This window comes from Anguilla rostrata, chromosome 5 (assembly GCF_018555375.3).
Source record: "Anguilla rostrata isolate EN2019 chromosome 5, ASM1855537v3, whole genome shotgun sequence".
Classification (NCBI taxonomy): domain Eukaryota; kingdom Metazoa; phylum Chordata; class Actinopteri; order Anguilliformes; family Anguillidae; genus Anguilla; species Anguilla rostrata.
In genome coordinates, this window is record NC_057937.1 from 10,641,082 (window position 1) to 10,657,202 (window position 16,121).

A 16,121-nucleotide genomic window follows, 5' to 3' on the forward strand; every position below is an offset into this window, starting at 1 on the left:
AGACATTAAATTATGGAGAAATATGATGAATGGCGAGTGTATTGATGTCCGGAAAAGCCCGTCTTGCATGGGCGATTGATCTTGTCCTGTGCATCGATGTTGTCCATTTTATACAGCAGAATAATAATGGCTTTGTACAGTGTAACTGGTCTGCACTGGGCAGGGAGGATTGAAGGGCCAGGCAGTAGGCTATTAAATAAATGGATGAAATGGAATGAAAGCAGAGAGGACCTGTAGCACGTGCTCCAAGACTCGGGAGGCAGCATATGTGCGTTTCCAACCGACTTCCTTAAAGCTGGTGAAGGGTGCTGTCATCTTTCTTATGCTTTTCCATTTTCATTTTTTTTCCCCTCTGCTTCTTATCAAGCATCTGAATCACCTGGAGCAAAGCCAAGGAAGGCAGGATTCATTGAAGGAGACAGAGGTCACAGGGTCCCAGGTTACAGGAGCTGGGGGGTTGGCGAGGCGGGGAGGCGGGGGGGCGGGGGGGCGGGGGGGGGTCAAAAGAGGGTTCGCAATGAGGTCTCTTGTGGATTCATGCACAGTAGGTACGGAGGGCATGTAGGTTTCGGAGACCGATCGACATCTGGTGGGACAAGTTAATAATGCTATCGCTGACAGATTTATGAGGCTATTGTAATGATCTGGGAGGCTGAGATCACAGGAACCCTGCAGAAAATAAGGAAAAAGTCCAAGTAGGCCACAAGGTTAGATAGAAAACCTTGTGGCTAATGTGATTAAAGCCAGTGGGCTGAAATGTGTAGTTATTTAGAAATGAATTCAAGCTGCCATTTCAGTAAGGTTGCAGAAAGAAGATGACAACTTCTCATAAATGTATGCACAAAACTTCAGAACCATTATAGGTTAAATTCCAGTGCAATTCTACAAATATTTCTCATACAAATTTGCAAATGTAAATACAATTATTTCCTTTTTATACAGAAATTTCAGTTCAACACTGAAACCTCTAAAGAAACCTTAAACAAAGAGATGCCTTGGTTAAATATACAAACATGAGGAAAATCTGTGGGTGGAACAGGTCAGACAAAATCTGAACTGAATAATGCATCCATATTCTATTTTCTGCTTGCTGGTTTGCAGAAAGACTGGGCTGTGCTTGAAAGGTTGTTACTTCCTGGCATATTTTGAAAGATTCAACCAGCAAACTGAGAACCTGATGAAAATCAGAGCCAAAGGAAAAAAAAAAAAAAAAAAACCCAAGCATCAAGTTACACAACAACGGCTGTAATGACTTCTGCATACAACTGCCAAGCAGTGAATTCTGTGTAATTATAATCTGGGCACAGATGAATGAAAAACATAAGGAGGAATATTTAAAGGATTTTAATTGCAAATGAGCAGGCTTGAATACTCTACTTCCATCTGCTCTAATTACTGACGGGACCCCTCGGGGCACGATGTCCACAGACCTTAGTCTGTATTTTAATCTCCTTCCCTTTATTAAACTCTGATGACTGCTTATGGTCTTTTGACTTCATTGCTCGGCCTAGCGCTCGAGTGGTATTATGCAATGTTGTGCTGTCTGTCCATCTTTTCTTTTTTGGGAATTTTCTCTGTAGAATTTATATCTCACGGAAGAAATGGTTGGACCTATCTAGCAAAAACAGCAATGAACAGGTTGCCTTGGACCTGCACTGTGTGGTTGTAAAGGATTAGAAGATGGGGGAGGGGTTTGTTATTGTGTAGCATATATACATGTACATATACTTCCTACTACAAATATCTGTCCGGGTTCCAGGCATTATTTGCAGAAGATGTTTCAAGCCTGTAATTTAGCCACAGTTTGTGTGGGTGTGTGTGTGTGTATGTGTGTGTGTGGGTGTGCACATACGTGTGAGTGGGTGTGTGCGCTTATGTGTCAGTGTGTGTGCATGCATGCATGCATGAGTATGTGTTTGTGTGTGTATGTGTGTGTGTGCATGTGTGTGTGTGTGTGTGTGTGCATAGATGCCTGTGTGTGTGTGTGTGTGTGCATACGTGTGCGCACATGTATGTGTGTGTGTGTGTGTGCTCATGACATATGGCCATCCTCTTTATTGTAGAACCTACTGAATGCACCATTGCAATACAGTATGTTACCTGCTCTACCTGCCTTGGGAACCCTCTGCTAGATTCAAAGTGATGGGTGTCAGCCTTGTGCATGCGTACTGCCTGTTTGGTAATGAGCACTTCGATGAGCCCTGACAGGAAAATATGTTTGTCTGCATCCAAATAAGCTCTCTATTAGAAGCGTGCCTAAGACGAGCACATCCTGTCTGAGCCCGTAACGATGGAAGTGACATAATTCCCCGGGCCTTTTCATAGTGAGTGAGGTCCTCACTGATTTTGTTGACAAAGCATAGCTAATTTTTGCATCGATTGAGATCAGCACGAAGTCCCATGAGGTCTTACAAGGTCCCATGAGAGCTATGCATAAATGTGCAGTATTGAATTGAAGACCAAATTTAAACAAGTGGCGTTGCTATCCAATAGAAGTCCTATGGACCTTTGAAGAAATACTTGGGAATCCCAGACCAGACCTGGGTCAAATATGATCATGCCTGATGTCATTGAGCCTCCCAATATGACCAGAAGGCGGGGTTTTCACTTTCTGAGAGTATTTCATTGGTTCCAGTACTCTAGACAAGATCAGATAAGTGTAGTAAAGTATTTGAATCCAACACCCAGGTCTGTCCCACACACACACACACTGCTTATTAACCCCTGAAATTAAACCATCTCTGTCTGTGGATTCAACTTTAATCTAAGAGGAGGACAACTCCCACCCTGGATCTTCCAGTGGCCAGGTACACTGCCGCCTGTCTCAAACAAACAACAGTCAGGACAGCACAGGTGAAGCGTCCTGCTGCAGATGAGAACTGTTTCAGTAAAAGCAGAGGTAGTAAGAATGCTGAAATGGAGCCAGACATCCCTGCTCTAATGGAGAATGCACACAGCGGCACACAAGTGAGCCCGCTAAGGAAGGCCTCTTCGTTTCTTTATCTCATCCATAACCATGATCATTTCCATGCGCTCGACAGTAAGTATCCCCGCATGACAGAAGCATGCCTTGAGGATGGATGGCGGAGCTCGGGGGGGAGATTAAGGGGATGCTAAAGCCTGAAAGCATGGCATGCGCCGCGGAGGACACTCCCTCTTCGCCTCTCACAGCAACAAAACAGCGGGAAGCTTCCGCCGAACACATGACCCGCCCGGCGCTCTCTTCGCCTCTCGCTCCGGGCCGCAGGGAGAGAGCGAAAGAGCGGCTTCTCTGTCTGACGCCATCTCATCTCTCATTGTGGCTTAATTTCTTCTGTTCTCTTTCTCCATGCTCCATGTGTTGGGATGGGACATAAGAGTCCATACTGTCTGGTAGGTCTCATCATTTTATTACATCAATCATCCTGTCTCGCTCACCTGCTTCTGCATTCTCAATAAAAGCAACAACAAAAAAAGTAGAAAATAATATACTGTAATTAGACATATGCTCCCAGAAGCTGCCTCAATTGCACATAAAAAAGCAGCTGAACCAGTAGTTATGGCAGTTATGGAAATTAAGCAATAGCATTAGTGAAAATCAAACAGTGTGTGGCAGCAAAGGTAGTATATGAAATTTATAGAATTTCTGAAAGGTCTGGGAAAAGTTTGCTGAAAGACAATTAATGGCGCGGTGAAAAGCAGAGGGAGAATCATTCAGGACAGAACAAGGCTCGAAGCGCTCCCTGACTCTTCAGGTTCACTACACTCTTTTCAGGTTCATTGTTAAAACCGTCGTCTCCGCACCCTTCAGCTGCAGAGGGTGCTTCGTGGGATCCCATTACAATGATTTGTGGCGCAGATCACTCTCATTCACAGGGACTCATTAAAGTCCATCACACTGTATAAATGTTGGAATGGCTTTAAAATTTCAGGATAACAATGCGTGGAATGGCAGAATATTTACAGAAAACAAGAATGGAATTTTTGGTAGACACTTGGATACATATACATATGTATACATATTTACCTGTAAATGCATACATACATGCACACTGTACATGCATGCATATATAAATACATACATACATGCTGTACGTGCATGCATGCATAAATAAAAGGGTGCAACCATGCATTCAACATTTGGGTGGAACAAATATGGGGGAGTATTGTGAGGGGGTAAGCATAGGATCAGCAGGAATGGAGTTAGCCTAATGGTCATTATGGCACTGCTCTATACTATTTATCCTGAAATAAAGCTGCATGTCAACCACATTAGAAAAATCTATACATTGTAATATGGAGGCAAGTAAAAAGTATTGAGTCCATGGTTCAGTGAATAGATTATTATGAGAATATTTCTTATATGAGCATGTTCTGCATGTGAATGCTCGAAGAAACCAGTAGTGTGAGCAAAGCTGGAAACTGTCGAGCCCCATGGCAAATCCATAGCGTATAGGTGATGACTGCGTGACCGGGCCTTCCAGCTCGACGCTGATTGTAGGCGTGATCAGATCCAAAGGTGCCGATACGTGCCGGTCGCTTGACGGAGAGGCTTTCGTTTTTTCAGTTCCCCACACGAATCCGGCGTCACGGCGACCACGTGCCCCACCCCGTAACTTAATGTGAACGGACGGCGGCCGCGGGTGCCAGCCGAATAAGGTCTAAAGAGTCGTTCCGCTCAGCCTGGAGCACGAGGCCTCGAAAGAGGGGGGGTGTGCTAACACCAGAGCGCGTGCTCTGCTTAGCCATGGACGACACAGCGTGAAACAAGAGGGTCATAGCGAGCGACGTTTAGAAGGAAAATAAAGTCACGGCAAAGCTAGTATGCAAACGATGATGAATGATGTATCGGCTGCTGTGCACCGTGGGGATTGGGGATGTTGTACAAAAAAAAAGAAAACGCTTCTCTGGGGAGAATATGTCTGGGAGCAATGGCACTCCAATGTGAGCTGGACCCTAGGGGAGCGGGCAAAATCCATTCAAATACAAGCCCATGATAACTGTGCTCTACAGAGCCAGATGAAACTGAGTAGTCTCAATGGATCTTCACCTATCTATGGTATGGTTTTTTAATATAAATATATTTTTTTCATAGACCCTGTTCATTTAAATAGGCTATGTTGAGAGAGGAGACCAAGCAATGAAAATTTGTCTGTGCTTATTGAGTAAAATAAGTGTGAATCTCTGAATTTTAAGATTGTTATATGTCAAGTGGATTAAAAAGAGACCTGTGTGTGCTTTTGTGACCACACATAGAGCTTAAATGATATTGTATGAGTTTTAAATGTTAATGCTTTAGGGTGAATCTTTAATGATACTGAAAGGAAACTGTTATCCCTTCTGAATGAATAGAACTGATTATCAAAACCTGAGCGATACAAAACTATTCATCTTTGAATGTCTTTTTTTGAAATATCTTCTTAATTTAAGGCATTCTGTGAGGACAGCAGTCATTGTCTTTTGGTATAATACAGCATGGAAGAGAAGGATATTATCATTTTGTATCATAATTACCAAATGAGTCTTAGCTTTTTATGTGGAAGCATTTGATAAAATTATGCAGAAATATGCGATGCTAAACTTACATAACATAATAATAGTTCCTTTAATAATTGAATTGAACTGAATTAAATAATGCCTAAATTTCACTCATGGTTATTATTAAACATGAGCAGCATGTTTCCATTGATGCAAAAAGCCATGAATCATTCAATTCATCATAACAAGTCATGTTGCAAGAAAGTTTGGCAGTTGGAATAAGCAGTCCAGAATGATGACCATAAGAATGCAGTTGTATATCCTTCCTACTATTCCTACTTCTTACTTTTTTAAAACATACAAAACGTTAATTAATTATTCATTTCTGTATGTTTTTTTTATTTTATGTTGTAGTTGTCAGTATGGTAAAGTGGTACCAAAATGTGACAGGAAAGTGAGGGTTCGGGAATCTTATTGTGTAATGAGCAGAGCTATCATATGCTGCTAATTGCTGATTCATGTGAATGTTTTTAAGACTTTATTCTTAACAGCAAAACACCACGATTGATTCAAAGCAGTGGGTTTGAAGTTTGTACTAGCGCCGCCCATTTTAGGGTTTGTAAGTCCAATTAATAGTGCCTATTTATTTATTAATGTTTGCAGTAGTGTGAGGGACTTGTGGAATAAGAGTAGGATAGAGATGATAGGGATGGTTTCCAGTTGGGGATTCTGGAGCATGAGGCTGGATGGGAGTTCAGCCGAAAGCTCCCCTCCCCTTTCTCCTCCCTCTTCCCCTCCCCCATACGCTCCATCCCGCCTAACTGTGCGCTGTTGCTTCCAGTTAATCTCACTTAACTGTCCATTCGCAAAGAGTCACAGAGCGTCCCCGTGAACGCCTCAGCGACTCTGACTCACGTCTTTCCACGGCGGCCTCTCTGCCGGCCGAAGCCGCCGCCCCCCTCCCGGTTGTTGGACCAATTCCCCTGGGGCTACGACATGCCTTTCAGCTCTGAAAGCGGGAGCTATCCGCACATTACAGTAACCTTGCCTTTTGAAGAGAGGCATTGTGGGATATTTTGCCAGTCGGGGTACAGTCAACAGCAAGGGTAACCAAGGCCAGTGTCTTTCTCGAATGTGCAGCTCTCTGACACAGCCCATATTAATCCACTGCACATGGTGATGGGGCTACGTTTGCTCATACTCACCGGAACATTTTTCTTTATTTAAAATTCAGGGTGTTTTCCTGGCTGACATAATCATTGATGGGGAAACATAATCCCCCAAATCAGAGAGTGTATTTTGAGTCAAGCTGGGGGCCAGTGTGTTCAAACAGCACGGTGGTTTTTGTGATGAGGGCTGGGGGCGGGGGGAGGGAAAGACCTCATTTATTGGAATTTGCAACACCTGGGTCTTTTGATTACCAGCACAATGGAGAGGAATCCAATCAATGAGGAGAAAGGAGCTCGCTCACGTGTCGCGTCGTGTTCGCCTCAATCCCGCTCTCCGTTTGATCGGACGCAGGAGGCAGCCAGCGTGATGTTCCGGTCTGTTGACCTGAGCGCGGTTGTTGTTGCTACAGGTCTGGGTGGTTGCCATGACGACTGCCTCATGATGGCGCAGGGATTGGTGCGTGTGTGGGAATGGGGCGGGGGGGGTTAAGACATTCCTGGGTAGTGTGGAGTAACATTTTAAAATGGGATGCGGCCTTACAGCCTGCCTCAGGGTGCTGGCAGCAGTAGGACGAGGGTCGCCGTGCCAACGGCCTCAGGTGAAAGTCGACATTGACATTGCAGCAGGCCAGGGACTCGGTGGAGGGCTCTATCCTGAGGGGATGGGGGAGGGGTTCGGGCCTCAGCACAGAACAGTGTGCTGACACAACACAAGGTCTACTCTGATGTTAGGGCTCCCAGAAAACAAATGCACTGTTAGTCTCTGGGTTTCCAGTTCAGTAAACCATTGTCAAGATTGACAGTTATCACTGTTATCATAATTTGACATTTGTACATAATATAAATATTATACTTCAACGCAACAGTAGTTACACTAATAGTTTAATCACATTTTTCAGTAGTTTGCTGGTAGTTCAGCTTATTGTGCATCAGTTGTAGCAGTCAACTACTTTTTTGTGATTTTTTGTGTAGTTAACTACAGGGACTACCAACTTCTTTTGGACCCAGAAAAATTTTTTTTCTCAATTTCCTTTGACCAAATACCACCTCCTCTCGCTCTTTCCCCCTAATCCATGTTGATGAGAAGCACTCCACTGTTGCTAACAGTCCAATGCAAATTGGCACACGTTGCTGGTTCTTCCCACTGTGCTGTATAGCGATTCTCCCCATGTGTAAAAAAAAAGATCTATTGCCCATGTGTGTCATGTCTGGGGGACATGAGAATGTTTTTGATATTTTTGCAACACAGCTAGATCTACTGTCATTTTTGTAACTGTAGTCTCACAAGCTACATTTCTCTTTAGGGCAGCTTTGCTGTAGTTCAAAGACTTTAAGTGGGGAGTAATTGGTAGTTTGTACAACAACGCTTACAGAGCAGTTTCCCCAGCACTGGTTAAAAGCGTTATTAAGAACACTCATTAACGTAAAAACCCTCCGAAACCCGGGTTGAGTGCCCCCACTTATTTTTCTTCTTTAAATGGAGAGAACGATATTAAAAATTAACAATCCAGACTGAGGTTGACAATTAGGGTTATAGGATTTTTTTTTCACAACATATTATATTGAAATTGTTTGATGTTTTGCCAGGAGATAAGGATCAAGCATTTCAATTCATGCACAAAACGTAGGTTTATGCTATTTGCCACCAATTTTATTTCAGACAATACCTGCTAGCTGTGCGTGCATGCAGCAATTAACATTGTGTCATGGTGTCAAATTTACAACTATAAATTACATATGTTGTTTTGTCTTTTTCCTTCAAATATATCAACATAAAAATGTTGCTTGAAAAGGTGTCAAAAATGCAGAAACTGAAACTGATTCATATTTGGCATGTTTTTTTTTACTATGATATTTCTGATCCAGCAATCTGGTGTCAGCGATCCATGGTTTCATACTGGCATAATCCTAATCTGTATTCCCAAAAAGTTATGCATTGAGTATAGGTTAGAAACAGTAGCAGGTGCAACTCACGCAGGAGACCAGCGGTTGTCATGGAGACCCCTCTTTTAATGAAAGGGATTCACCCAGCGCATCAACCCGGGACATCGATTTCTAGACTCGATTGATTCCACTTCGCCCGTCCACGGCGGGCATGTGGGAGCCGGGAATCGCTTTGTGCTTTCCGTGGTGTAAACTGAAATAAAAGGAAGATGCGATTTTCGCGCTGGGACCAGATGGCCCAGGAGCTCTGTTATCAGGGAGGCTTTGGTGTGTTCGACACAGCATGTCATCTCCGCGGCGTGTCCCGTTTACATACCCTTTGATGTGCGCAAATATACGGTGGGGGTGATAAGGGGCTTCTGCGTGTTCCGACAGGCAGTGAACATCCAGACGAAAAACCGATGCTCGGAAGATCACAGGAGCTGCGAGATGCACACTTGAATGAAAGAGGAGACTACTCTTCTGTAAAGCATAAGATGAACATAGATACACGCATAGCCTCTGCACATCCTTCTCTAAGTAAACCAGAAACAATTATTGCCTCTACAGTTCGTTGAAATGAGAAAGCTGCCTCAAATGGAATGATTATCTCTCAGATCTATAGCTGAAACACAGCACCGATTTCAGCTTCACCAACGTTTGATTAACATTCAATTATGCATATTTCAGCATAATTTCCAATGATAATGCTTTCTTGGTACAAATCCCTTTTTAGATAGGCCTATATACTGAGTGTTCCAAAAGAAAACAATTTCTTAAGAGTACTTTCGATTAAATGTAATTAATAATATAATTTGAAAATCTATTTTTTCTATATGAAATATGTCTGAAGACCTAAGTCCAGCAATCAGGCAGACTATTGCTACTATGTTATGTTATACTATATCTCCCCATTAATGAAAGTTGCCCTGAAATATAACTTAGAGACAATAGAGAATGCTGTTGAGTATGGAGTAGAAAATCCTACTCCATGCACTTCTAGGAGACCACAAAAAAAAAATGCATTTAGGTCATTTAAGTTGTTTGACATGATACAAGTGTATATTGGATAACAAAAACATTCCTGGGTCTTAGGAGGGTATCTGCCTGCTATTATACACTAGACTGCAGTAGAATTAAGGTCCTTCCTCAGAGATATCAGCGCTAAGGTTGATCTGCTTTAAAAAACACATGAGATTCACTTCCACTCCAGTACCCACAATCTGCAATTAATATCCTATCTTTCAGTACAGATCTTTCTTTGAAATAAACAAAGCTTTTTCGTTATAAGGAAGATCAAAATTTGGGTGTGTGTTTTGGTGAGATACTTTGATTGTGTTGATTATCCTGATATGCTTATTTTGCAGGACAGAATGACACTAAGCCTCAATCCATGTTGGCAATGCGAGTAAATTCTCAACTCCCTTATGAGATTGATGCCACTGTATGTCAAAGGATTTTGTCTCATGCTGTTTACCAAAAAAACTCTACATCCTTTTATCTGTCTCCCTCTTGTCCACTTCTCCCTCTCTCCCCTTTCTTCTTCCACTCTTCTTCTCTTCCTCTTGCTGTCATTTTTGTCTTCATTCTCTCTCTCAATTTCTGTCTCCCTGTCTTTTTCACACATAAGTGTAAATATAATACAGATCAAATATGTATGAGCGTGGGGCTTGCATGCAGCCCTGTACAAACGACCCGGGTCACAGGGGCGGGGCCTCATCTTCTTCTTCTGCTTCTTTTCAGTCTGGTCGCATCGAAGGAGCCGGAGGGCCCCAGGGGGAGAAGCACTCCCATGTCACCCTCCGACTTCCTGGACAAGCTCATGGGTCGGACCTCTGGCTACGACGCAAGAATCAGGCCAAATTTTAAAGGTGTGGTCCCAACCGTCTCACCCCCTCGCCTCATAGCCCTTCTGCCCCGACCACACGCAGAACCAGCATCAGGGCAGTCGTGTGCAGACATTGGTTGACAGAGAGCAGACAGCACCGAAGGGGCGATCGGTCCAGATAAACAACATGTCTGTAGTGGATGTTGCGTGAGCCAAGCCACACATTGATGAGAGTGTCTGGAACCAGCAAGGGGGAGGGGTGAGAGGGGTGATTCTCTTTCATTAGGCGTATAAAGATTTAAATCCATTTTGACAGGGACACACAGATCCTCTAAGAGAAAATTCACAGTACAATGTAAGGAGCTGCCTTTATCTACTTCAATAAAAAGAACTTTACCATTTCTGCATCATTGATTGATAGAGGGTCTCATTTTAATGAAATATTCCATTTGGTTAGATCAAGCATCATCCATATATGTTTCTGATTGATGTAAAATTCAAAGAGGTCAAAAACAAACTGCCTCTGGATCTTAACGCATGTTTTAAATATTAATGAAAATACATTCAAGCGTTTCTGTTACTCATATAATATTTCTGTTCCATTGTAGGCCCTCCAGTGAATGTATCATGCAACATATTCATCAACAGCTTTGGTTCAATTGCAGAAACAACAATGGTATGTATGTGTCCAAAGCTTACATCTTTACTATGGACTATGCAAACACTCATGAAAAATTGGGCTGTAATGGCTGCTTTTTGAGATGTTGGTGCATGCAAAAACAAACTATTTTTTTGAAAGGGTGAATGCAAAGGGCATACAGAGACGGCGACCTACAGCTCAGAGGCGTGGATGTAGCATGTATTATCCTGTCATGTGTGCACACACGCCACCCCGCAGTCACGATTCTGGGCTGAACCTCCGTCTTCCCTGCATGCCAATGGTGTGAGCTTCAGCGGTGACATATAACAGAAGCACAGAGAGATGTGCCAGATTCCCTGTCCCTGATTTTAGGGGGTGTTTGGACCCTCACACCGTGCACAGTTTGCCTCCCAACTAAGACTCATGTCTTAGTTACCACTCACTCGGACTGGCATTCCTTTCTGAAGGAAATATTTGTTACAAGAATTACACACATGGGTGCTTGATTAGGTTGAAAAGACACAATGTATAAATTCTAGAGTGCGCTAACAGCAACTCAAAATGATTTACCACGGATTTCTCTAATACTGGTTCTGGTGAACCACTGCGTACAAAAGTTTTAGCTACAGCTAACATTACTAAACCATGTGTGGTTCAATCATTCATTTTGATTTGACATCCCTCACAAGATGACTATCTTCCACATTGACATACAGTAAAAGCATGTGTGAAATATGTAGTTCAAAGTATGTTTCTAACACCATGAAAAGAAAAAGAAAATCCCCTAATGTATTATTCCTCTGTCTCAGTGCCTTCTAAGCCAGTCATCAAGCGCGACTCACACCAACTGGCTAAACTAATTCAAAGCAAGACTCAAGCACATCTTACGCACTTCCAGTTGTCAAATCATATGCACGTAAGATTTCTTCTGTTAATTTGTGCTTCAAAACGAAAAGAAAGTTCTGGCAGACGGGCACGGAGTCGGTGTAAGACGGTCATATTGGACGAGGTACTGGCTCCGACACATCCGCAGGACCCCGGTATTATGCAACCCGCAGTGGGCGCTGGCTCTGCGAGACAGAGAATAACAGTTGTGCGAGGGATTCTCCAGTGGAGCGACTCCCTCCATATGCCCGAGCTGGATTACTGGAGCGCTTCTCTTGGGCACGCCTGGCCATCTGGCACGCAGCGCGCTCGCTCACCGTGAGGGGAAAACAGAGCTGGAGCGCTGGCTTTCGCATGCCGCAGAAACAAACGCAGTCTAGTGGAAGAACAACGGTAGGCTTTAATGTCATATGGCCCATTTTATAAGTAACATAAAATATGATAACATACTCCAAAATAACAATAACAATAGTACTACTACTACTGCTACTGCTACTACAACTACTACCACTGGTACAACTACTACTAATAATAATAAGAATAGTAATCATAATAGTAGTAATAGTAGTAGTAGTCCACAAATTGAGTATCCTGCTTGATGCATTGCTTACGCTTTCTAATTTTCACTGGATCTGAAGGCCTCCATGGCAGAGTTAATCTAATGTCATGAATAGTGAATAATGGGCAGCCATTCATTCATTTCCACTTTAAAATCAGCAACAACCAAGAAACCAGGTGAGGAGAGTTATCTGTGCAATCAGTTGCTTTAATTAAACAAAGCTGTGACAACTAAATACTCCCAGATTCTGCTAGCAACAAGGGATGATGCCTGCATTAGTGTCAGTCCCCAGAGATAGAGTTTTGGTTCTTAGACCACTGTTTGAAGTGGGCTGAAGTGGACTGGTACCGGGGGACTTCTACGGTTTGCTCATATAAGTACTTCCCCCCTCCCCCCACACTTCCCTGAGTGTCCAATTGCAGTGTCCGACTCCATCACATGGTTGGCAAGATTGTATTCCCTTTTAATCTGGTCACCCTAGTTCCTGCACTTATTTCCCTACTTCAAGCGTTAGACTTAATGTTCAATTTCAAATCTGAATAACTTCTCTTGTGACCTGCACATCATTTACCTTTCGAGCTTAGATCAAATAAACATAGGGCTGAAAGCAACTGTGCTCCAACCATGTTCAGGGTGACACAGACATGAAAAGGTACTTTACCGAATAGAGAGGCATAATAGTATTCATGGTTCTGCTGCTAGGCGTTATTTAAATTCATGAGAGCACACTGTGACATTTGGTGAGGGATTACACAATGGAACTGTTGGTAGGGCTGGTACATGATACTCATATACAAGTTTTGGGCTTTGGTGATTGATTTTTGTTGTCGTGTGTGTGGTCTCTGGGAAAACAAACGAGACTGACATGTTCACTTTTTTTTTGTCCTTCATTAATATTTCAGAGATGAGCAATAAAGGTTTCTTTTTTTTCACCAAGTGTGTAACTGACAGTCGTAAGAGCTCTTGCGGGAGATGCATGCGCTTAATTTAATTATGCGTGAGTCAGGCAGGGGAGCCAGTCCCTGTGTGCGTTGGTGCAAATGGGCTTTAACATGCCAGCTGTCATGAGATGGTGTGGAAATCACTGGAACACAATTTCTGAGCTGGGAGTGAAAGTCCCAGTTTGGAGAGTGCCAGTTGACTCTGAATGCATGAACAAGACAAAAATAAAAACTTCAGGGCTTATGGAGCACCACCGGCGGTGAACATTTAATAAAAATGAACTCTGGTGCCTGAGCTTGGTCTAAGTGAAACAGGTTTTATCCTTAGCTTGGAGTGAGGAATTTATGTGGTCTCCTTTCAATCAACAGATGTTTGCGGCATTACTGTAAGTGCAAAGTGTGTGGATGCTTTTTGGAAAATAAGTGTTTTCAGTTAGTGATGTCATGTTTCAGGTTTGCAGTCATGAACAATTTAATCACTCCAAATCTGGTGTCTATAATTCTGAAAAATTCCGGTTTTCATTGGCATTTATTTAGTAATTAGCTGGAGAGAGAGAGCTTGCGCAACAAATAAACAAAACGTCCTGATACAGTATCTTGGCAATGTTCCGTGATGAAAACAGCTGCTTGACAATCTTTGCACTTTTTTTTTGTTCATGACAATCTTTGCACTTCTGTCTGTTTAAAGCAACACACATAAAAATGCGTTTCAAGTTGGTTTGCGATGAATGACCAAGAAGCACGAGTGTGCAATGATCGTATAGGCTTTGCAGATTAAAGGAAGAGTGAGCCCAGGTGCAGATATCTGTGCAGCTCTGTGTAAGCAGGGTGTTTCAGCTGAGTATCCTCCTTTGCAGGACTACAGAGTGAACATATTTCTGCGGCAGCAGTGGAACGACCCTCGCCTGGCCTACAGCGAGTACCCTGATGACTCTCTGGACCTGGACCCCTCTATGCTGGACTCCATCTGGAAACCGGACTTGTTCTTTGCCAACGAGAAGGGTGCCCATTTTCACGAAGTCACCACAGACAACAAGCTCTTGAGAATATTCAAGAACGGTAACGTCCTCTACTCTATAAGGTGAGTGTGCAGGGTTTTACATGTACATATGCAAAATACATAATTGTGTGAGATCCCCAATAAAAAAAAAATATCAAGAATACAAGAACATGGTAGTGATAGTCAGTTAATAAAATAAAAACATGGCATGGTTTTAAGAAGAAAAAAAAAACTTCTTAAGAGGCAGGCATGAATGTAAATAATATCCACTGTGTTGTCTGTTGCTCATGGTGCCGTTGGGTGACCTTAGACCTCATGCCTAAACAGATAGTTAATATGATTGTACTTTTGGGGAAAATGATCAGGTCAAAATCTGTAGTTTTCAAGAATGAGACATCATGAGCTGAGAACTACAAGTTATTCTGTGTACTGGTGGGATAATACCCTGAGAGGGACCACATTAAAACTGCTTATACGATATACAGAAAATGCATTATTGGAGTATACATATTTGAAACCTGTATAATAAAGAAAAATGGATGGGGGCTATACCGTGTCATGTGTGGCCTACCTGAGTATTGGGACAGTTTAAATATGGAGGCTGTAATGATGTTGATGGACGATTGTGGAGATGTGACATGACAGGAGATTCACACTAATGCAGTCCAGCTGTGCCTCTGGTTAGTGTGCAATTAAAATATGTCAGTAAGTGTAGCTTCCATCATCTGTAGTAATACAAATACAAATAAGAAAAAAAAAGATGAATGCTGAAATGTTCCTGGAAACATTCTTACACACAGTTTATGATCAAATGTGATGGTACATGTTCTGTGAATGAGGCCCATTGAGTGGCTCCCTAGGGTTAACAACAGTAACAACATTTTGCCACTAGAGGGTAGAAAAGCCAATAAATCTGTTACTGCTATTGAACAATGCCAAGTCTTATTTTGTATAGAGTAAATAAATCATGTTCTTCTTGATTTATTTATTTATTTATTTATTTTTCCTCCAGATTAACATTGACGCTGTCCTGTCCCATGAATCTAAAAAACTTCCCTATGGACGTGCAGACCTGTATAATGCAGCTTGAAAGCTGTAAGTATAAGCATATCTGCCCTCATCACCACTGAAGCCATGTTATGGAAGTTGAAATTTAGACTGTAGATTGAATGAGGCATTGTTACATCATAGAAAATAACTTTAGGGCTTAACTTTAGCCACAGAGTTGACTAAATGATTATAGTACCACATCTGATGTAATGTTGCCATGTTGTACAGGCATTCAGCTGAAATATTGCCTCAGGACCCCTGTGTATAGAATGTATTTACCAAGTATTATTGTTTACAAGACTACGACTGGGTTCAGCATGACCTTCACAGATTTGCAAGTAAATTTTGATGAACTAAAGCACTGTGAGTGAAGATAATAAGATTAATAAGATTAAAGATTAAAAGCATTTAAAGTATCATTATTATTATTTTAGGGAAAACTTTCTATTCATGTATTTACCAGAGTTACCAGATAAGATTTATATATCAGACAGTTAAAAGGAATGGAAAATCTGAAATATCATCTTATCTTTAAAATGATGAGGTTGTTAAAAGTTACTTTATTAACTTTATAAATAAATTGGCTGAAAATCCATCTCTTCCACAATACCTTAGATTTGGTGCCAACAGTAATATTAATGTAGTGTGGTAAACCCAACCCTAACCACC

The 16,121-nt window shown here is 42.2% G+C and overlaps 1 protein-coding gene across 2 annotated transcripts in view; it reads left to right on the forward strand.

Annotated features, from left to right (window-relative positions):
* glra3 (glycine receptor, alpha 3) overlaps nucleotides 1-16,121 on the forward strand; it is a 45,159-nt gene that overhangs the window by 8,565 nt on the left and 20,473 nt on the right. For both annotated transcript variants that reach the window (XM_064335095.1, XM_064335094.1), the window contains exons 2-5: nucleotides 10,293-10,420; nucleotides 10,986-11,053; nucleotides 14,260-14,483; nucleotides 15,415-15,497. In XM_064335095.1, coding sequence (XP_064191165.1) covers nucleotides 10,293-10,420; nucleotides 10,986-11,053; nucleotides 14,260-14,483; nucleotides 15,415-15,497 — 503 coding nt within the window. The remainder of the gene's footprint in view (nucleotides 1-10,292; nucleotides 10,421-10,985; nucleotides 11,054-14,259; nucleotides 14,484-15,414; nucleotides 15,498-16,121) is intronic.